This window comes from Cryptomeria japonica, chromosome 7 (genome assembly GCF_030272615.1).
Source record: "Cryptomeria japonica chromosome 7, Sugi_1.0, whole genome shotgun sequence".
Classification (NCBI taxonomy): domain Eukaryota; kingdom Viridiplantae; phylum Streptophyta; class Pinopsida; order Cupressales; family Cupressaceae; genus Cryptomeria; species Cryptomeria japonica.
The window spans coordinates 559,189,283-559,212,187 of NC_081411.1; the positions used below are offsets into that span (position 1 = coordinate 559,189,283).

Here is a 22,905-nt window from a genome sequence, read left to right on the forward strand (position 1 = left end):
TAGTCCCTTTGCCCCAGGTTGTGAGCAAAGACAATTGGATGGCCCCTCTCACTGATGGTAGATTTAAGATGCCCAATATGCAAATAAGAGGATTAGGATATGTGTGAACAAGTAACCAAGGGGCATTTATAACCCTTAACCTGTGATATTGCTGTAAGGATTTATCACCCATTAGCCCTATTGGTCCCCTGCAATGCCCCACATCTAAAGTGGCAGCCTATCAAAGGAAAAATATGAAGCACCTCTAGTTAGGAATCAGGATAATAGAAGGAGGTGGACAATGAATCTTCCAAGTCTCTGTACAAATAGTATTACCTTCCCCAAATCTCATAGTAAACATGACAATGGAAATAAAGTATTTAACACTCTCAACCTTCTAGAGAGAACCTACATGAAAAATCCTATCACCACAAAGAATGTCGTGGTCTCCAAGTCTCAATCAAGTTATAGCTTGGTGGGAACAGGTCCTCAACTAACTGACAAGAATCATTATGGCATGCCACCAATGGCATTGGAGATAGTTTAGTAAGACAATGGTGTCGTCATCAATTAATAAATATTTGGTATAGAAAGCCATTTCGAGTTCAAAATGTTACAAGGAAAAGGTCCAAGTGAACAAATTATATTTGCTTTAATTCCACTACCACAAAAACTCTTGTAATCACATCCTTGTAATGAAAATAGGCAGGAAGGACAGAGCATGAGCATTTGAATGAGCTAGGCAATAAAATATCAACAGACTAATTAAGTAATGTGTCCTTGAAATTGTAATGTTCCCTTCTCAAGCCTAGTTAGTTTGGTGACCGTTAGCCTATTTCCTAAGTTCACATAGGCTAATTGGTGATGCTAAGGGGACTCCAAAGATCTTGGAGAGAACAAGTTCATTTTTTCTTGGTTTCTATTTCTGGCATTGAGCTCAGTTGGCATTATAGATAACATTTTTAAAAGCATTTTTGGACTCCTAGGGTGTTCTCCAAACTTCTTGGAGAACACATCTATTTTTAGTAAGTTTCCGACCTGACACCAATCATCATCTCACTCCTTCAATTACTTCATGGCATGATCAAAATTGGATTCCAAAGCCTTGGCAATGCTTTCCGCAACTAGAGTGGAGTATCTAAAATATACACTTAAGTTTCTAATGCTTAGTGATAAAATATTTTCTTGAGTGTTATATTTTATTAAAGTTGTTTATGTTCATTCAAAAGTGGACACCTAGGGGAAAAGATGGGGGGTACTTGCATGTGAAAAAGTCATTTTATAATTCAAGAAGGCCTTTGGTGGGAAAATGAATTATATGATATTTTCAAATTGACTTTTCCCTTCAAAGCTATAAAAGGAGTGAGGGGTCTCATTTGCATATATATGAAGGTTAGATACTTATGTTGTCAAATTGAACCTGTGAGTTCCTCCAAAATCTTTTGAGGACGAAAACCCTCTATAGATTTCTAGTTTCAGATTTGAGATAATCCCTAGCTAGATAGTTGTGGTTTCATTCAAGAATCAAAAATGTGCAGAACAAAGTTTCCAATTTTGGGGTTTCCAGCCATGCAGGTTTTTTATGTATTTCAGCTTGCAGAATTTGGTGAGATTTCTTTCAGTTTGTAGTGATTTGTTGTGTTGGGCAATTGCTGCACATACCATTCTACTCTTGCTTGGCCATACCAGGCTGTACAAATTGGAAGCAGGTAATAAGGGTTTGAGGGTTGTGTTTTGATTGCTATTTGATTGTTCTGGAGTCATCTTGCAGGTCATACAATGCCCAGATGAAGGAATGACGAACTTGGGAGGCCATATCATAGCTGAAACAGCATGTGAAGGGAGGCGTGAGACCTCCAAGGTGCAAGCGCTGCTGTTCTGAGTGGTTTTTAGAGCTGGATGGAGGCATCTCGACTTTGACTATCATTTCCAGGCCCTTTGGCATCGAACAAATGGAGATATAAGGATATTTTAATATTTTAATGCTGGCTGCTGCTGTTTCAGCACCATGATCAGTGATTGTGCATAACTGAAATCTGTCTTTTCCTTGTCATCTTGAGGGTGTTTAGTGATGCTGGGTGTGTATGAGGCTTTGTAGAAACCCTGGGAGGTGTTTTACGCTGGTTTGGAGGGGGGTTTGATGGTTTTTCATAGCTGCTATGACCTACAACTACTGTATAGAAGACCTACAACAACACTTTCGGTCGTATCAGACCTGCTACGTCACTTACAACAACTCATACTGTGATTTCCAGACTTGTCATGATCATCCCAGCTCATAGTCTCAAGGTATTTTACTGATGTTTTCATGTGGGTGTTGGTTTAAATTATTTGGGCATTTTGGGAAAGAGATTTCACCAGTGCTATTTGTATCTGCACATGTATCAGCACTTTATGACAGCGATATATCACTGTTGACATATTTATGTTGAGCTTTCGTATTGTGAAAAAAAAAAAAATTTAGGGTGGTTATTCGAAAAATACCCAGATTATCAAAAGTAAATTAGATCCATGGATGTAACCCTGTTTGATGAACGTCAATGAAGTACCAAATATGGGTCTCTTTAATAATATGGGGTTGATGACCTAAAGGTTTGAGTTTGAAGATACATCTCATTGTTTGCCGACTTTGCATTAAACATCTAACTTCTCAACTTGAAAATTTAAATGTTCTCTAAGTTGTAATTCCAATTTATTTTGGTGTCAAAAGTGGATATCTAGCTATTAAAATAGATATCTGTCATTGCATTTTCAATATATGGATTATGTACATTTCCATGTTAATTGCTAGATATATTAGAGAATAATGAACGAGCATTATTAGAGAGCAAACAAGATAATCTTTCTATAAGTACAATTCAAAATCTATTTTTCAATGGAGACCCTCTTCCACATCTCATAATACAAGTAACATAGATGCCTGTGATCCATATGATTCCTTAACCCGGAATACATCATTGTGAATTCCATTTACAACACAATAATTTTGAAGTGAGCCGACCATGCCAAATAAGTTTTTAATCATTACTACACAGAGATTAATAATGTTTCAAGTTCTTTTAGAAATGCATTGCTTTGTAGAAACATAATATTAAGGGAAATGCCTTATAATTTTACCTTTGACCATACATAAATTGGAAAGGACACAAAGGACCAATCATTATTAAACATAATTAAAAATGCATAAATTTTGATTGAATTTTCTTCACTAGTTGCACATTATGTATAGAAACCATCAACATCAGAAAATTACATCATATGCTGATGCCATCTTTGATAGCATTCACCCATGGTTAAATAAAGGTACCTTCTTAGCTTCCCATTTTGATGGGATGAATCTCCTCTTGGGTTCTGGTGCATTAGACAAAGGATGCCCTTTATCTTCCCAATCAAACCAATCAACATAAGGCTGCAAAATGCCCAAACGTGATGAAATTTTGCTGTGAATTAAGCTTAAAAAATTAAAAATAAGTCACATCATTTCATTATGTACTTGTACAATAAATACCTCATACGGATTCACTTCAGCATGTGGTACTTTGCCTTTGCGTAATCTATTTATCAACTTGATTTCATCTTTAGATAGCTCAATCTCTTCATCATTGTATTCATCATATATTTTTCTCCTGTCCACCAACCACAGTTCCAGTATTTTATAACATTATGACAAGCTATTTGACAAAATCCCTGTTCAATCTATTTGTTCTGACATACGATCCTATAAAAATAAGTTAAATAACCACAACAAGCACAACCAAAAGGTTTGGAGTATGATAACAATCAGCCTCCAACAAGCATCTATTCAGATGAGTAAAAATAATAATCACCAAGAAACTCTAGTATAGGGACAGAGGACAGCATCCCAATCCCTGTCCCCACATCTTCTGGTGACTATATATGTATATAATACAGTCATACCCTGATTTGAACAGCATCCCCATCCCGGTTGCAGTACCCATACCCCAAATCACTAGGAGACTTGTAACAATCTAGCTTATCAAAAGGATGACAACATGAAAGACCTATGATAGCATCTAGTTTACACCAAACAATTTGAAAATACCTTAATACAAATTTCTATTTAAAAAGGTGATTGATAAATCAACTTCCCACTTTAACAGAAAAAACTCTGCTCCAGAGTCACCACCAGATAGAACAACCAAAAGTGAGCCAATTTATCTGTATGATAATTCAATATTCAATATATTTTTTGTTGGTCCTGCTAGATCACACAATTTTAGATGAAGGGAAAAAAAATGTCCTTATTACATCATTTCTTAGCACAATTACAGACGAGGAATCTCTCATACATATTTACATATGTATTATGGACAGGCTTCTTCCAAAAATAACCCTATCCTAATGCTATGGTGCAGTAAATTGACTCTTTAAAGTAATATAAGATCCAGTTCTTCAAAAAATAGCCCTATCCTTGTTTTATTCTTCTAAAGAAATATATTGCCTTTGCATAGTTTTAATTAGTTTGTCCTCTTAAAGTAATCTGTATCCTTAGTGCAGCTTTATTCTTTTATATTATTTCCCTAGAATAAACATATGCTTTGTTGTTGCACATAATGGATGTTCATATATTTGACTAAACCTTGAAAGTTGATTTGATCCAGTTTTCTTCTTACTGAAATCTATCCTTATAATGTCATGGGATCCTATTGTAGTCATTTTTTTGAATATGCCATGTCCACCATTGACTTTGTCATCAACCATGTTAAAATTTCTTGTAAAGAATTCAACAATGTCTTCATTGATATTGATTTGAATGCTGGACCTATAGTGTTAGTTGCATCATCTGACAACGTCTTCGGTGGTGGATAAATATTCAATCTTACATCAATTGCCTTTTGCATATACAGGGTATTGTTTGGAGCATTTACATAAGATGAAGTAATGAATAAATCAGGACTAAAAGCCCTCAACGAGCATCAACGGTAGTTAAGCTGGGTTTGTTGAAAGCAATTCAAGCCTTCAAATCTTTTTTTTTTAAACACCCACACATATAAAGATCTGAGTTAGTTTATTATGACGTTCAAAGCTCAACCTATGAATATGGATCAACTCAAAAGAAGTCTGTATCAACATTGGACTGCATGTTAGCATTTTTTGAATTTTGAAAAATCACTTACACCCTTACAGAGAATCTACAGTAAGTGTTGCCTTCAGTAGAACATAGAAAACAATAACATTCCTGAATGGGGTTTAACCTTTAAGGGTTCTTACTTATGGTAGTTCTCAAAACTAAAATCCATTCACACGGGTGTTGAATAAATTCAGTATCCTGCTTAAATATCCTTATTCATTTATAATATAGAGGATATTGTTCTTTGAAATGGCAATATGGTCCATTCATCTTACTGCCTTTCACATTCATTAATTATGTTTTAAGCTCAAAGCAGGATAATGTTTTAATTGCCACAACTAAAGAATGTAAGGTACTGCACAATGTCTTTTGAGAAGCAGTTGGTGTATAATTTCTTTCTTTTATGCCCTCTAAACCCTGTCTCTTTATCAGAACAAAACTTGTAAAATTGAAATTTGAAGAAGAACAGCTGTGAACTTTACTTTTTTATGACAAAATTTCGCAATAGACTAACGATTATTTTGGATCAAAGGCAGTGTTCCTTATTAAACCATTTGCAGACTTGTTTCATGTTTAGCAATAAGGACACCCCTAGATGGGGTCTTGATGTGCATTGCCAGACCTGGTTCACTCCCAATCACAATTGGCATGTTTCACAAAGCTGGAAATGTCCTCTCAAGAGTTTGAAATAAACCCAGAGGATATCTGTTTCACTGTCACAACTACAGCACTCAACTTGGGCTAATAGATTCTAATATAATTCATAAAAGACATGCACAAAGGAGTTTTGTTGTACATATTCAGACTCAGTTGCTCCCAGTCACAATTGACATGGTTCACGAAGTTGGGAATGTAGTATCAAGAGTCTAAAAATAGATACACTCTATCTAATTTGATGACTAAAGTCACAAAGTCAGAGGATGTTGTTCTCATGTCACAAATATAGTACTCATATTAAGTTTACTCCTTAAATCTGAGGGTAATTTTAGGCATGAGCTTTTGCTGGGTGCATTTTGGGGAGAAAAGGACCTCACGGTTGAGTCCAGAAAGCCCGAAAACCCCCATTTTCATACAGAACGCTTCAAGTTTGGACCTCGTCAAATTTCAGGCCATTTTCAGAGGGTTTGACTAGAATCTATTGGGTACAATTTGTATATCCATACGGATCCATACTTGTCATACCATGGCTAGCATCTACAAACTAGTCAATCGTACCAAGCATATATTACAGGTATTTTCCTTTGTCTACGTCATTCACCTATCACCTCTATGTAATCACAAGTACGGCGTTGGTGTAATCAACTGTCCATTGCAAATGTTTTTTAATAAAAACTCGTTTTAATTTTTACCGCCCATGGATTTTGGTTTGGCACCTGGTTTATACCCATGGTTCCATTGCCTATCAACAGGGGATAAGCCCTAGGCGGTGCAGCTCAAACCAACAGGCCCATGTCACCACCACCACCATGCCGCCCAACAATGAGCGAGTTTTTTTAAACAATTTTCACAAGTGGTCACATGGGTTCCCATGGGCCAATGGCCCAAGGCCCAAATTTGGCCCCCTAATGCCCTAATTAGGCAACTTTTTTTAAATTGCCATAACTTTCCACGAAAGTGTCCGTTTTTCAAAAACGAGAGATCATTGAAAACCTTGCTCAATGTACTTTGTAGTGGAGCAGGTTATTTTTTCAAATTCTGCTATTTGGTGCCATTAATTTCTATTTGAAGACAATCTTCATTTTTGGCTTCCAAGCTCATAACTTTTTTCCATAAGCTCCAATTTTTGCGATTCTTGCAACATTGAAAAGGTATCAAGGAGCTCTTTCAAGCCATCCATGCACTTTTCTCGAATTCGGTCCCAGGTACATTTTATAAGGTTCTTGCCATATTGGTATCTAGGAGGATTGCTTGGACATGTTGACACTTGGAAAGGTGTTGTTTTGGTCAAATCATTTCATTTCAGCCCCAGAGCATCAATCCATCTCACGTTGCTTCAATCAGATTTAAATGGATGACCTTGTGATTAATTTTTAATGTTGTCTCACTTTTGCTAGTTTTTCATTTGTATTTTTCTAAAAGAATATGGCTTCTACAAGTAAAAGAACTGGTGGCAAACCAAGGGATCCTTGTTAGAAACATGAGACACCAAGTGCAAGGCAAGGAGAAGTTATTTGTATCCATTGCACTAAGCCTATGAATAATGGCATAAATTGACCCAAATATCACCTTGCATGGATCCCTAATTGAAATGTTAGACCATGTGAAGTAGATGGTCCAAAGTTTTAGGAGGCGGAAGCACTTCTTGCAACAAATGAGCAACTGAAAGCAAATAAAAAGCGAACGTGAGAGGTGATGGCAACCCCAATCCCTTATTTCAGATCTACAAGGTCACAGGGAGATGTAAGGGGCTGTTCTTCCATTGGGACACAAATACAAGGATTAGGAAGTGTGGGAAGCCATAATTTTAGCTTTTTTGTTCCTCATAACACTCTTAGTACAAAACCTTCATTGGAAGGTACTGCATAGTATAGAGAGATACAACATGAAGCAAAGTTGGCATGTGCAAGATTTTGATACTTGTAGTGTCGTAAATTGCATCCCTTTTACAATTTCACAATCATTTTGGGCTCACTTTGATATTTGTGCCTCATGCCCCTTATTCAAGTCTGATTGTTTTCAATTCATTGCCATTTCCAGAAGCTAAGTGCAATCCCCTACTCAAAGACCTTTGTTTTGGCCTAAAAGACTAGGACAAGGACACCTATCGCCCCCATCCAACCATCTTGGCCCTAAAATTGAAATACAAATAGACAGCTTTGCAAGTAGCAGGAAAGTGCTCCCCGATGTCGGCCTTCTTCAAAAATTAAAAATTTAAACCTGAAAAGGTGTAAGTTGTGTATATACTATAAATACAACTCCCTCTCTCATTTAAACATCTATCTCCTCACAACACAATTCGATTCTTATGAGCATTCAATCAAGCATCTTCAATGCAATTGAAGAGAAGTCTACAATCAAGAATTCAAGCATTCAAATTTCAGCAATCATGATCAAGTTATGTGTTCCTCCATGATGAAGGCATGCATTAACATCCATCAAACAACATCAAGCTTTGTGTGAGGCTTCAAGGCAAGGGGCTTCACATAAAAGGTATCATTTGTCATTTCAAGCATTTCCTTTAAGGTTTTCAACCTCTAAACTACCAGGGGTAAGCTCTCTTTCATCCAACATTGTTGTAGTGAAGGTGGAAACACCAACACAAGGTTTGACTTAGGCAACCCTCTATACAACACAACGTTTTCCCCTCTTCTAAGTGCACAGGTTACAGATCTGACAATCGAAAGTTGCAAAACTGTGTAGAGCAGACTGAGACGCACAGTCCAAGACTGTGAACATGCGAAAACCCTTGGACTGTGCTGATTAGCTCACTTGTTTGACACTTTTAGGCTTAATTTTGGAGGGAAAGATCTACAAGGCCTCTTGATCCACAATTTGAAGCCTCAATTGATGAAGACACCTAGAAGACTAGGGCGCCTATCTCCATAGTCCAGAATTTTCAGCTCCAAATTTCAGTCACATGTTGTTCTGTGTCTCCCGATTCTAGATCTGTACTTCAATGTTTGTTTCTAGTTCTATATCTGTTTGTTTATATTGAATATTGTCAATTTCCTATCATTTTACCTAGAGTTTGTATTTTCATATCATAATCATATCCAATCATATCAAATAAAAAAGGGGAACAACTAACAAAAGTGTCCAGCTCTCCTTGAGGACTGAAGTTGGACCTAATGATTGTTCCCTCAATGAAATGATCATAATTGGAAATGGTGAATAAGTTCCTAGTTTGCATTTCTAGGCTAAGGTCTACATTTCCCAAAAATTTCAATACTACAATGTTGCTTCTAGTCCTTATTGGGAACAATTGGTCAATGCACTGATCGTGGCAACTAAGGGGTTCAAGGGCTCAAGTCATCATGAGTTGAGTGGGCCATTATTTAAGTCCAAAATACACGCTAACTAGTATAAGGAAACAAAAGAAAAAGTGGGAAAAGAAAAGCTGTACCATTTATATGATGGGTGGACAAATAGCAAAATAGGACACTCATCAACTCTTTAGTGGCTCCAAAAAGGCAGCTAGTACTTTTAAGTTTGAAAATCAATTGATGCCTCCAATGAAATAAAAAATGTTAAGGCCTTAGCAACATGTTGGATGAAATGGTGATAGAGGTGGGTGTGTAAAATGTCATTCAAATTGTGATTGACAATGCAACTACATGTGGTAGCTGGTAAACTTCTATAAGTGAGGCACCCGACATTATTTTGGAGCCCTTGTGCTGTCCACCATCTTAACCTAATCCTTGAGGAAATGGAGAAACTAAGCTAGGTGAAGAATGTGGTTGAAGATACAACGAATATCAAAAAGTACATCTACAACCACACCTAGGTCTTGAATCTTATGAGAGAGCACATTGATGGTATGGATTTTGTGCGATCAGGAGTCACACACTTTGCATTGTTTTCTTCAATTTTTTGCATTTGTAGAAGAACAACTCTGCAGCCAAGTAAATAACGTGTTTAATTTTATTTTACCATTTATTTTAATTATTAAGTTTATTAAAATCCTTGGTCATAAATAGCAATTGTTACCTTTGCGAATTTGTGGTGGGAAGATTATGGTGCCACAATGCCTAATCTTCAAAAGCTTCTAGTTGTGAGCGCAACTAGAGTGTCTTTTAGGCCATTCACACAAAGAAGTGCAATAAGTTAACCACAAGCACTTGAATGACCTTGGTTATGTGTGTACAACCTTTGGTTGCCTAAAAAGAATGCACAAGGGTAGGGTTCGCATGAAGCACTTGACCTTGATGACATTGATCCATATTCAAATTGGATTGTTGTGTTTGATGATGTCGATGTGCATCCATTGTTAATTGATCATGAGTTAGCTGATTTGGAGACGGAGGCAATTAAATGGGAAGCAATATGAGGAAGCAGAAGGCGAGATTGGTCAACCACTAATGGTAGATTCCTCACATACACAACTTGATCATATCATTATGGATGAGACACAAATTGAGGCTCCTATTGAGAATATTGCAGCTATACCATCTACTTCAACAACATCCACATAGTAGCAACAAGTTTTTTTGAGCTTTAGTAGTACACAAAATTTATGATTTATAATTTTCATTCATACTGAAACTTGAAAATCATATGTAATCAAAGGTTGAACTTGTTTTTTGGTTTATGATATGTATTAAACTCAAATTTGATTTATATATGATGGAAATTAGTAATGTTCTACAAATTCAATATATAAGTGTGAATTTGAAGAATATTTTTAAAAATTATGTATTTCAAATGTTCAATAAATTTGTCGAGTTGTTGCTGAGTATTATCCCAAGTTTTTTAAAATTTTGGGCTTGCCAAGTTATTGTCAAGTCTGAGTTTTTCAACAATGATTTGTATATTAAATAATAATATTTTATATAATATATAAATGTCATATTATATTAAAATTCATATAATATAGTATAATTTATAACACATAATCGATAATGGTTAAATTAAATATATATATCAAGGTCATGACTTGTATTAGTAACTACAATCAATATGACATTATTTGCATCAAGAAAAGTCGGTTCGTATTTCAAATTATAGCTTCTAGAATCAGTAGCATGTGTAAACTACAATTCCATTGATAAGGCCATCCACATGAATAGGCCAATTGTAGACATTGCAGCCACTTGCAGCAAATCATTGGAAAAACAAATGTATTTTTTTTAAATCAAATACTAGTGCCCACAACTATTTTTTTGACTATAAAATCACTTATTAGCACAGGTTTTCCAAAGGTCCATCTCAAAAGGCCCTACAAAGTACCAAGAATTCCCAACCAAACTGTGGATGAATCGAAGGTCGTCCAATATTTTTACAATCAAGGGCCTATTTTCAAAGAACCTGATAACATAGAAAAAACATATAAAAATCATAAATATATGCATATTTGCAACCTAAAAATTGGAATTAAGTTCAGAATACCACATATCATGCATGCACTAAACAAAACTACCATAAAATAAAAAATGACAAATGTAGGTATACTAATCAATATCAATTTCGCAAACTCGAATGTCATGATAAAATTAATTGTTTTATGTTAAAATAATACAATCATTTATCAGCATCGTATGGGTCTTTGCAAACTATTTTAAAAAATGCATCAAGTATGTAGTCTCTGTGACCACAGTTGACCAGCTATGTACATTAAAGGTTTATTTTGAATTTTACTTGAGAATTATAGACTTATTAAAAAGCCAGATAGTCAAAACTTAACAAATACAAATTTGCAATTGTAATTTGTTTTCTAACAACTTGATAACAATGGTAGATACCTATATAGTACGCATGAAAGCAGCAAACCTGAATTCAAGAATGGATTAAAAGTTCAAGGGTCCAAAAAAAAAATTTTTACTTGTGTTTGCATTAGTTATGAATGTCAGAATAAGGTTTAGCACAACTCTTTGAAGGTCGAAAGTCAAAGAAAATTGATCAGATCACATTGAAATGACATCAACTACCTAGAAATGCCCCAAAATCACTTTGGAATTGCCCCAACGCACATGGAATCACCTAGGTACGATTCCAAGCAATTTTGGATTTAGTGCCTGTTGTGACGTATTCACACATCGCCCCATTGCAAATGGGGACCCCTACTTTTTGCTTTCTAGGGTTAGTCTTCCTGGTTTTGTCTTTTAGGCTCTTGGCTATTAATCTTTGCATTGAAGGGTCGCTAGAGGGCTCGTTAGGATAGGATGGTCTGCTTAGGCTCAAATTGGTCAATAGGTGGTCCAGATCGGGGTCTCTATTAAAAGCTTCCTCTTGGTTAGGCCTGGGTCTTGCTTCGAGGGTCGAGTCTTGATTGAGTTTAAGGAAGTCTTTGTGTCATGTTAGGAGTCTTGCCTTTTGAGACCTATGTCTCTGAGTTATGGAAGTGAATGAAGGTTTGTGAGTGAGTATCATCAAGGATTTTCCCTTTGAAGGTTTGAGTTGGTCAAGTCAATGGATGATGAGTTCTTGTCCTCTAGGCATTGATTGGTATAAAATTGACCTATTTTGCCCTTAGAAAACCCCTAATGATCAAGGCTAAACTAAAAGTTTGAGCAAAAGGTGAAGAATTTGAGCTAGATTGTTAAATTCGCTCCTGACCCTTCCAAAGGGACAGGAGCGAAATCCTCCTTAGTTCCCTTTGACTCCTATTTTGGACAAAACCTTCATCCTAAGGCATGACTTGAGGGGAAATTAGCTTGAATCCACCCTTGGAGATGCCTTGGACAAACTTAGCCATGGAAATTTGGAGAAAAGGTCATGAATTTGAGCAGAATCACAAAATTCGCTCCTGACCCTTCCAAAGGGTTCAGAGCGAATTTCTCTAAAAACCTCTCCTGCTTCTAACATGGGTTAAAATCCTTACTCCTACGCCTTGACTGAGTGAGGAATGACCTACCTATGCCTTGTGAGCAAGTTGCAAGCAAGTGGGATGAAGAAAATTGGAGAATTTGAGCTAAAAAGCAAAATTTCGCTCCTGACCCTTCCAAAGGGTCCAGAGCGAAATTCCTCTTTAGGTCCTGTCCTTCCAAGGGTACCTGGGCAAAATTGTCAAGATGTGCTTGTGATCCAGCATTTTGAGCTAGGCGCTTCTTTAGGGTGATTTGTTAGCATGATCTAAAGCCAAGACAATATGAGTGAGGGTAAAGTTTGAATGTTTGAGTGATATTTAAGGCTAATTCCTCAATTTCGCTCTGACCCTTCCAAAGGGTCCAAAGCGAATTTCCTTGGATCTCCCTAATTTGCATCAAGCTTATAGGTTCCATAGCATTAATTAAGGTTGATTGAACTTAGAGGCGCCCTTAGACATGCATTTAAGTAGGTCATGGTCACTAAACGTTAAGAATTTGAGCAATTAGGCCAAATTCGCTCCTGACCCTCCCAAAGGGTCCAGAGCGAATTTCCTTGGATCTCTCTTCTTGGTCCTAATTTGCATAATAAACCTTGTCCCTAGGGTGTTATTGAGAGAGTATTGATGTGTGCAACAAAGTCAAGTGATGAGAAGGTCAATATTTGGGCATAATTGCAAATTTCGCTCCTGACCCTTCCAAAGGGTCCAAAGCGAAATTTATCCAAGCTCCTGACCCTTCCAAAGTGTCCAGAGCGAAATTTATCCAAGCTCCTGACCCTTCCAAAGGGTCCAGAGCAAAATTCCCTAAATGACCTAATTCCTCACTAGAAGCTTTGAATGGTGGTCATGCATGGCAAGGAAAGGATTCAAAAATCAAGTTTAAGATAAAGCCAAGTGAAAAAGGATGTGAATTGAGCCAAAAAGAGCAAATTCGCTCCTGACCCTCCCAAAGGGTCCAGAGCGAATTTCTTCATAAAGCATTATACCTTGCTCAAACCTATGAACTAATCCATTCCCAAGCATTTTTGAAGGCAAAACACTTGTTTTTGATGAGGAAAGGTTGAAAATTGAGTCAATGATGGAAAATTTGAGCCTAAACATTAATTTCGCTCCTCACCCTTCCAAAGGGTCCAGAGCGAAATTCCTTCTAAGCTCCTGACCCTTCCAGAGGGTCCAGAGCGAAATCCTTAGAAATATTTCCTCACCAAGAGCATTGAGTGGACATCACTTTGAGAGCAAGTTGGCTTGATCTTGATAAGATAAGGGTGGAAGGACGAGTCCTAGGCAAGTTGAGTGTGGATAGAGTCTAGAAATGCAAATTTTGCTCCTGACCCTTCCAAAGGGTCCAGAGCGAAATTCCTAGAGAGACTCTTTATTTAGCCTAATGCACTAAAAGAACCTTGTTTTAAGCTAAATTGATGGCAAATTGACTTGATCATGATAGGAGGAGGTTTGTAAGTCAAGTTCAAGGCATAATGATGATGAATGGAAGATGAATGGTGTCAAAAGGCAAATTTCGCTCCTGAACCTTCCAAAGGGTCCAAAGCGAAATTTCTTAAACCTCTATTTATTCCTTGTTTGAAGACCAAGATCTTTGTTCCTATGACGTGGTTGAGAGAGGGTTGTTATATACTTGCCTTGAAAGTAATTTGGAGCAAAGGAAATGATAGAATTGAGACTAAACCACAAATTTCGCTCCTGACCCTTCCAAAGGATCCAGAGCGAAATCCTTAGGACTCCTTATTTCACCTTGTTTCGAGCTAGGATGGATGCTAGTTGCATAATCATGGTGGAAGGAGGTTTGAAAGGTTAAGTTCAAGGCAAAGAAATGATGAAAATGTGAGGGATTTGAGCATAATTGTCAATTTCGCTCCTGACCCTTCCAAAGGGTCCAGAGCGAATTTCATTATAGGCCCTGTCCTTGGAGAGGATCCAGAGCGAAATTGATCTTAATGCCTTCTTGTTAATGGTTTGAAGTGAGAAATACCATGTTAGGATGAATATATCATGTGTACTTAACACCATCTTTTGTTTGTTTTGCAGGTCAATAAAATCAAGTTCGAGGGAGATTAGGCCAAGACAAGGGTGACCTCTTCATGTTTCATCATCATCAAAGACACTTCAAATGCGTGAGAGAGGACTCAAAGTGCTTCTAAGTTGAAGGACTTCAAGTGTTCAAGGAGTTGCAAACAGTAAGCTAACCATCCTCAAGGACCTCATTCTACCACATGGAGAAACCACAGGATGTCAACAAGAAAGATCTTATAAACACTTCAAGGCGAGATGAGCTACCAGAGGAGTGACTTGACCGTGAGGGGGCCTCATCTGACACAAGTGAGCCAAGAAGAGGTACATCATTCATCTAGTACATCAAGGCCAGAGGAGAATCAACCAAGGCCAGTGCAAGGGTACGTTGAAAGAAGCAGATAGTTTCAGAAGAGTTAATCAAAGTTAGCTTCTCATCATCACACATTGAATATCAAGAAATACAAAGTTCCTTGACCAAGCACAAATGCAAGACAAGGTGGCATCCCAGTCACTGTTCCTCCAATCAGATAGCTCCACCTCTGCATGGCCAGATTCAATGTACCTGACTCGCCAGTGATGGTACAAACTTGAAGGCACCTACCCCTGTTTCCTATTGGTTCACGAGCCTTGAATGTAATTTTATCATTGGCTAAAGGAGTTTGTTATAACAAACCCTAATTAGGGTTTCCATCTTGTAATCCTAGCCATTAATTGTAAAACAATCAAAGCCATTGAAATGTAAGGAGCTCTCTATATAAAGCTCTAGCTCTTCATTTGTAGAGGTTAATAGTGGGTTAATAGCTAAGAGTTAGTAGCTAGAATAGTGAATAGAATAGAAGTTAGAGTAGATTAGGAAGAGAAGGCAAGGAATTGTTGCCTTGATTGTAAATAAACTCCATTTTCATTGAAGTTATGGTGAAGTGTGTTGTTTCTTTGCAATATGCATGGTTTCTTGTTGAATCTTCGTGTTAGATGGTAAATGATTAGATTGAATGAAAGAAGTTACCAAATACACTCGCGTGGAATCCGCCTAGTCCAAACCACTAGCCTCTTACTGATTGTAAGGGCGCCCTGCGTGGTCAACTGGCATTGAATGAGCTTAATCTTGAATTGTTATGCGTCTATTGTTCATGCACTAACTTGAATGGTGATCAGTGTTTGACGGTGACGATTTGAACACCTTCAGAACTACCCTAGAAGATCACACTGAGCTGGTGTTGAATTGTTCAATTTGATGGTGAGACCTAGCCTAGTAGGACTCCACCTAGTTGTTCATCTATCTTCTCGCATTCTAGGTCTTAGAGTAGACTTTCTAAGCCCTTCACCTTTTTGCTATTTCTTCGTTATCCCGATGAGTAGATAGGACTCAAGTTCCAGCAGATTAAACATTCAGGCATTCGAATGTAAGTCCCCTTGTGACTCCAACATAATCACATCATACCACAGGAGCTTATCCATACGTACAGACCCTACATACCAGAACCTTGGAGTTGCCTCGATTGATCCTTAGGCGAAATTTTTAGCATTCGAGGAAACTTTGTTCAAGAGAGGATAAGATACCTTGGTATTTTATTCTGTGTTCGCATGTGCATGAAAAACACATCAATAGTGCCCTACCAAAATCCCCAAATAAATCAATTCCAATTCCGATACATTTCATTCCCAATAGTGTCAAGGTTTAAAGCCACTTTGATAATTTAGCAAATTATATATAGCAAAGATTATAAAAAATTAATGAAATTTTGATTTTGTAAATACAATGGTCGATTTTTTTGGCAAAGAAACCAAAAGCATATGATAAGTGATGATGCATACCTTGAGCAAGCCATGCAGTTCATCTACTTGTGAGCATTCTTGGAGTGAGTTCAAACACATACACTCCAAAAAATCACAACCACTTGACCTAACATTGAATGAATGATTTGTTATTTGTTTACCACAACATCTGCCTCCAACTCAAGAAAATATTGAGGTTAGAAAAACTTGCAATTATAATAATTGTTTTGTTGCGATTTGCAATTTGAATACTTATTATGTATATGTCACAAATGAAATTTGAATTACAATATAGATATCATCTATATCATTGATTGTAGAATCTTGCTAAAATTTGGGTTTTATCAATGCAGTGATGAAGTATTTTTGGCAAGGAAGCCAAATACACATGATAGTTGAAAATGTCCATAGATCAAAAAGTGTTTCAGGATCTACACCTTGAACCTTAAAATACATAACATTTAAACGATACAAGTAAGCTGTAAGGTAGTTTAATAATCTTTTTGTCCACAAATCCTAGCTATTATTCACCCATTTCTAGGACATATACTTGAGAGTGAGTGGTGATTTGACTCAATCCAGAGAATAAGCAATGGTGTAAAGGTTTCCCCAACCGAAGTAGTCTTCTTCATTGTCATTCCAAAGCCATTAACTCATCTTACCAATAGTTGTTCTCTTCTCTCTAAAGGGGATCAAATTAAATAAGTTATGAAAATTTTGTATCAGGTTCCCTATAACTCCATGATGATTCTTGGCATTCAATTCCAGCTGACATGCCAGTACTTAAATGGAGGTTCTTCACCTACATTATACACCATGTTGTGATACCAAGGGATCTCGATGCCCATCCATCTTATGCAACAAAAGAAAAGAACACCTTTTCAAACAAATGAAACCCTTGAAAGCTTCATTTGGGGAATTTTAAAGGGTGGGACATTAAAGTCTATGGGAAGATGTCTGGTATTCTCAAAATCCCCCATATTAAAACAGTTGATGAGATTTTCTGATACCTTTTTGCAGGTTTGGGTGAAGGACAAGATATTGCTAGCATCTGGATGACCTAAAAGTTTCCACATTTTCAATGCCGTCTAACTTGTGAATCCTTGGTAAGGGACGGGACATTATTTCTGTGCATTATTTTTATATCTCATGACACCTTAATAGGCTTTCTCAAGAGTGCAGCATTTCATTATTATGGAATGCCTTACCTGATTTTATTTTAGGGATGTATTCGATGTAATATGTGCTGATTGCTTCAATTCAACCATTAATTTTGCCTCTTTTAATGCCCTTACAATTAGTATAGAAATAGAATACCCTCAAGAGATCATTTCTACTGGTAGAAACTCGGAATTATAAATCGTTATGTTTCACTCTCTATATTATGGATCAATAAGGTCTATAACAAATGGAATTATGAATTGCTTAAAACGGGCAGTGGTATCTCTAAATATTTTATAACCAAACGGACACACAGTCTGGCAAGATATAGGTGGCTAAATCTTTAAAATGATTAGATTCTAGGACAGTTGAGCTTATCTAGTTCTGTAATTTTGTAAGTGAATGTAACGACAGTTTATATTGCCTTGATATGACCTTGGGCTTCTTTTTTCATTCCATATCAATGTCAGAATAATGAAAAGGCGACTATGAGTAAAGCGAGACAACCCATAATTTTGTATACATCAGATGAAAAGAAATTAGAAACAAAGCAAAGATTTTATATTGAAAGTAATGAATGAAAAACTGAAAACAAATGAAATATCAAATTGTGGCAACTCACCAATCCTTGGAGTCATCTGCTTGAGCAAGGAAGGAATCAAGCTGGTCTTTTTTAGGCTGCTTCTTAATCTTTTTACCACCAATGTCATAGCCAATATGTTGTTCGTCCTTGTACCAATTGAGGGGAACATCGCCAACAGTATTTCTGGAAGGAACCTATGCATCACCCACGCCCCTTATACGCTAATACAAAAACATGCTCTTTATCCTATTAAATACAAAAATGTAAATTCCATTACCTCGTCTTCTGATGAATCACTCTCTTCGACTGTTTCAGGCCTGTCACCATCTTTTTCATCTGAAGAATCACTCTCTTCGACTGTATCAGGCCTGTCACCATCTTTTTCATCTGCGGGAGGGTTTAGTTGATGAGAATGGGTATTGAGAGTTTGCATATAATCTAACACGGCTTCGTCAATCTCATTGGTATCTTGGTCTGCAAGTACATTGTCATCCTCATCTTCATAGTCAGAGCTCACTACAGGGTCATCATCTGAAGATGTATACTCTTCTTCTTCATCTGATGTAGAGAGACTATCACTTTCACTGCCTCCTCCTTTTATTTCTTCCTCTTCCTCTGGGTGATCCTTCTGCTCCTGCTTCATCTTGCAGGCTACTTCCGCTTCTGCGTGTGTGCCTGCAATTGCTAGTGCTATACTAGAATTTATTCAAATATTTCAGTCGTCGAGATGATATTGTTAGCCTTTTTACTATTTTGAAATTATAAATTAGGAGAAAGCTGATCTCCCTAAATGCCGTGTTCGTGCGGACACCCGCTAGGGTTTCATTATAGCACAAGGTAGACTTGTTTCTTGGGGGAGTGATCTTCAGTGTTTGGCAAGGAATATTTTTTATTTATTTTTTACTCTTTTTGTTTTTTTTTGTTTCTTTTTTGCAATGAAGAGATATTTTTTTATGTCTGATTTTTTATTTATTTTTTTTGTGGGTGCGTAATGAATAGATTATTTATTTATGTTTTTTTAATTGTTTTGGGTTGATTTTAATTAATGGGAGGGGCATTCTACAAGGTGGAGTGGAATGGAGTAACTTTTATTTTAAAGCTTAAATCTATCAACCATTCACATGTCAAAATATTAATATTAATGATGGACTTAACATTTTTAAAATAAATATCATATAAAACAAAATATACCCCCATCAAAATTATAAGTTTTAGATAGATATATAAATATAAAATTAAAAACAAAGATATTTAAAAGAATATCTACCATTTCATAATTTCAATATTTCTAAAATGAAGATGTTCAAGGAGAATGGCACTATGGGGAGGCTAGGGTCATGAGACCTTCCTGCTCGTGTTGCCTATTTCTAACGATGCATGTGCATTTTGGGGGTTGTTTTGTTTGCAGGGAGCCACAGTTTTGTGGATCGAGGGGTGTTGTTGGGTGGTGCGTCTCCTTGGGCGCTAATTTGAGTGCTCTTCTAAGGGTTGGAGGCAGTGTTGCTTTTTTGGCTACTGGGGGCTGTGGTGTTTCCTTCCTTCGGGGTGGTCTTATTAGGTTGTCCGCGGATTTGGATTTTTTTCTTCTTTTTTTGTTCAGGGTTTGTAGGCTTTGCTTTTTAGTCTGCATTGCTCTACATGCTGGCCCTCTGTCAAATATGAATTCATCTTTCAAGGGAGTTGTTTTAGGGGGCTCTTCCTCCAAAATGGTGGCTATGATAGGAGCTGGATTGAGCAATGGATTTGATAAGGAAGGATCATCCTTCAATGGTGATTGTTGCCCCTCTAAGATTAATGGTTGCTTGGCTAGAAGTGATCGCAGACCAGTTTTGATTATCCAACCAAAGACAATTATTGAAGAGTTAATTATCTTTCGAACCATGTTCTAATTTGCAAGTTTATGAGAATTGGGGTATCTTTGCCCTTTTTGGAGTCTTGGGCCCATCGAACATGGAACCCAGAGGGTGATATATGGAAGTAATGTTGACAGAAAATAGTTATTTTTTAGTGGCTTTCTCGAATTTGGCAGACAAAATTAAAGTTTTTGAAGGCGGGCCATATTTCTACAATCAAGTTGGTTTGTTCATGAACCCATGGCATGTTGGGTTTAATCCTATGGAGGAAATGTTGTCCCAAGTTCCAGTTTGGGTTCGGCTCCCATGATTTCCATTAGAATTTTGGAAACCAAATATTTTCCATTCAATCGCTTTATAGTTGGGGAAAGCCAGTGGGGCTGTCAACACAGACTAAGGGTAATTACCTATACCCCGTATCTGTGTGGAGATTGATCTTAGTATACCCTTACCAGACTCTGTGGAAATTCAACTAGGATCTTCCTCTTGGATCTAGCAAGTGGATTATGAAACTTTATCGTTTATGTGTTGTATTTGTCATGAGTATGGACACCTGCAAAGAATGTGTCTGAAATCCAAATTGGCAGAACCCTTGAGTAAGGTGCAAACTAATCAATCTTCTAAGTAGGATAAAGGAAAAGCTCTTGTAGCAGAAGATAAAGAGGGTTTTATTCAAGTCAAGGCCAAAAATAAAGGTAGAGGTCAAAAGTGTCCCTGGAAGGAGAGGCAATCTAATGAAATGTTTAACAGGTTTGATATTTTGGATGAGGTGGATCGGTTTGATGATGCTCTAGCTGGGTTGCCTACAGGACAAGAACCTTAGATTTTGGAGCATCCACTTGAGAATCAAACTTGCGACCCCCTAGTGTTTTTCAGTAGGGGTGCATGGACACCGAGATGGTTATGGATACTCCTCTTGTGACTTTAGTTGAGGTATATGGATGTGGGGAAATGGAGATAATTCCCATTCCAAAAGTGTCTCGTGCAAAGGGTATGTCTTTACAGGATACGCAAACTGAGGGAAAAGGAAGAGTTGGTGCGTCTTCTTTGGGAATCCAACAAAAAGTTCTCAAAAAGAGCATTCTTGAGAAGACACCTAAGGTGGGTAGAAAAAAGGACTAAGAAAAAGTTAAGTTAATTGGGGAGACTTTGATTGAATCTGGTTTTGTGAAAACCATATATTCCCATTTTAACTCATCTCTGAAATGGTTGTACTGTCATGGAATGTAATGGGTTTGAATAGTGTCCCTAGACAAAAGGCTATTTGAGATTTTATTCATACTTATTCTCTGGATATTATTTTCATCCAGGAGACTAAGTTGTTTATTGAGGGAATGATGAGTGTGGCTCCTAGGATTTGGACTAGAAGCCAGTGCCAGTGTATTGGAGCTAAGGGAAATTTTGGAGGTGTGACATGTCTCTGGGACTCGAGAAAAGTCTCTCCTGCATGGTGGATTTCTAGCAAGTCCTCTTTGTCTTGTGTGGCCTTAAGTTTGGAATCAGGTGAAGTTATTGTGTTTTCTAATGTGTGTTCTCCTTCTAATTTTCAAGGGAAGTTTTTATTATGGTCCCATATTAGGATGGTCAAGGCCCTTGGTCCTTATCTTCCTTGGATTTTAGCTAGGGACTTTAATGCTATTTTAAGCATGGATGAGAAAAGGAGAGGATTAGATAGACTTGATCAGTCTTCTAAGTTGTTTAAGGAGAATGTTGACTTTCAGAATCTTGTGGACGTAAGACCCTCTAATGGTAATTTTACCTGGAATAATAGGAGGTGGGGTTTGGATGTCATTTCTAAAAGGCTTGATAGGTTTTTGGTGTCTAATTTTTGGGTTGGAGATAGTTGGAACACTAGCTCTAAGGTTTTGGACTGAAGAGGCTCAAACCATTGGTCAATCAAACTTTATGCTTCTCTCTTTGGGACCTCCAAAACTCTTCATTTAAATTTCAACTCATGTGGCTTCGTGACTCTTCTTTGCATGAGTTGGTTGTTGATTGGTGGGTTTTGGGGATGTTTGCATTTGGGACTTCCCTTGGCTCTAAAAACATTACCAAAAAAATTCCTATGCCTGCATGTGGTTTGTCAAGTACAAGTCGAAGAAGTGGAATAGGAATTCCTTTGGTAATGTTTTTGAGAGCCAAGGAAGAGGCTTTGTCTCGTCTGAATGATATTACAGGTCGAATTAGAGAGCATGGTTTAACTGAGGATTTGTTTAGATTAGAAGTTGTTGTTGTCAAAGACTTTGAAGAATGAGAGTTGAGGGAGGAGATCTTCTGGAAGCAGAAGTCCTGTATTGACTGGGTGTAGGCTGGGGATAGGAACACAACCTTTTTTCATTATTTTGTGAGGGATAGGAGACAAGGTATCTCTATTTCCTCACTCGGATCTTTAGATGGGAACCAGCTTTCCTCTATTCGATTGATTTCTAGGGAGGCCACTCAATACTTTTCTAGGATGTTTATGGAGGATACTCCTTTGGCCTTAGTGGGGGAGAATCTTATTTTGCAGTGTATTCCTTGTTTGGTTACTAATGAAATGAATGCTTCTCTTAATAAAGTTATTACTTTGGAAGAGTTGAAAGGGATTGTGTTCCAGATGAAGAAAGGGAAAGCTCCAGCCTCGTATGGTTTTCCAATAGAATTTTATCAAGAATTATGGGAGATTTTCAAGTTTGATCTCTTGGAGGTGGTTTTGGAATCTCAAAGAAATAAATAGATGTTGAAAGTTATGAATGCTACTTTCTTGGTTCTTATTCCAAAAAGGGGAGCAGATTCTTTGGATCTTTTTCAACCTATAGCCTTGTGCAATGTGGTCTACAAGATTATAACAAAGTTGATTGCAAAAAGGTTGAAGCCATGGTTGGATGCTTTAATTTTGGAGGAGCGGGGGGGTTTTATTGTGGACAAGTAGATTCTAGATGGGATTGTGGTGCTTATTGAGGCTATTCACTTTATGGCCTCTTCCAAAGAG

At 37.2% G+C, this 22,905-nt stretch overlaps 1 protein-coding gene across 1 annotated transcript in view; it reads right to left on the reverse strand.

The window, feature by feature from the left end:
* The window catches only part of LOC131031095 (ribosome biogenesis protein BOP1 homolog), a 79,244-nt gene extending 60,289 nt beyond the window's left edge, over window positions 1-18,955 (reverse strand). Inside the window, exons 1-4 of the mRNA XM_057962123.2 lie at window positions 18,359-18,955; window positions 18,121-18,275; window positions 3,488-3,605; window positions 3,287-3,388 (exon numbers count right to left, since the gene is read on the reverse strand). Of these exons, the coding sequence (XP_057818106.1) occupies window positions 3,287-3,388; window positions 3,488-3,605; window positions 18,121-18,275; window positions 18,359-18,724 (741 nt within the window). The 5' untranslated portion in view covers window positions 18,725-18,955. The remainder of the gene's footprint in view (window positions 1-3,286; window positions 3,389-3,487; window positions 3,606-18,120; window positions 18,276-18,358) is intronic.
* Between the last annotated feature and the right edge of the window lie 3,950 nt (window positions 18,956-22,905).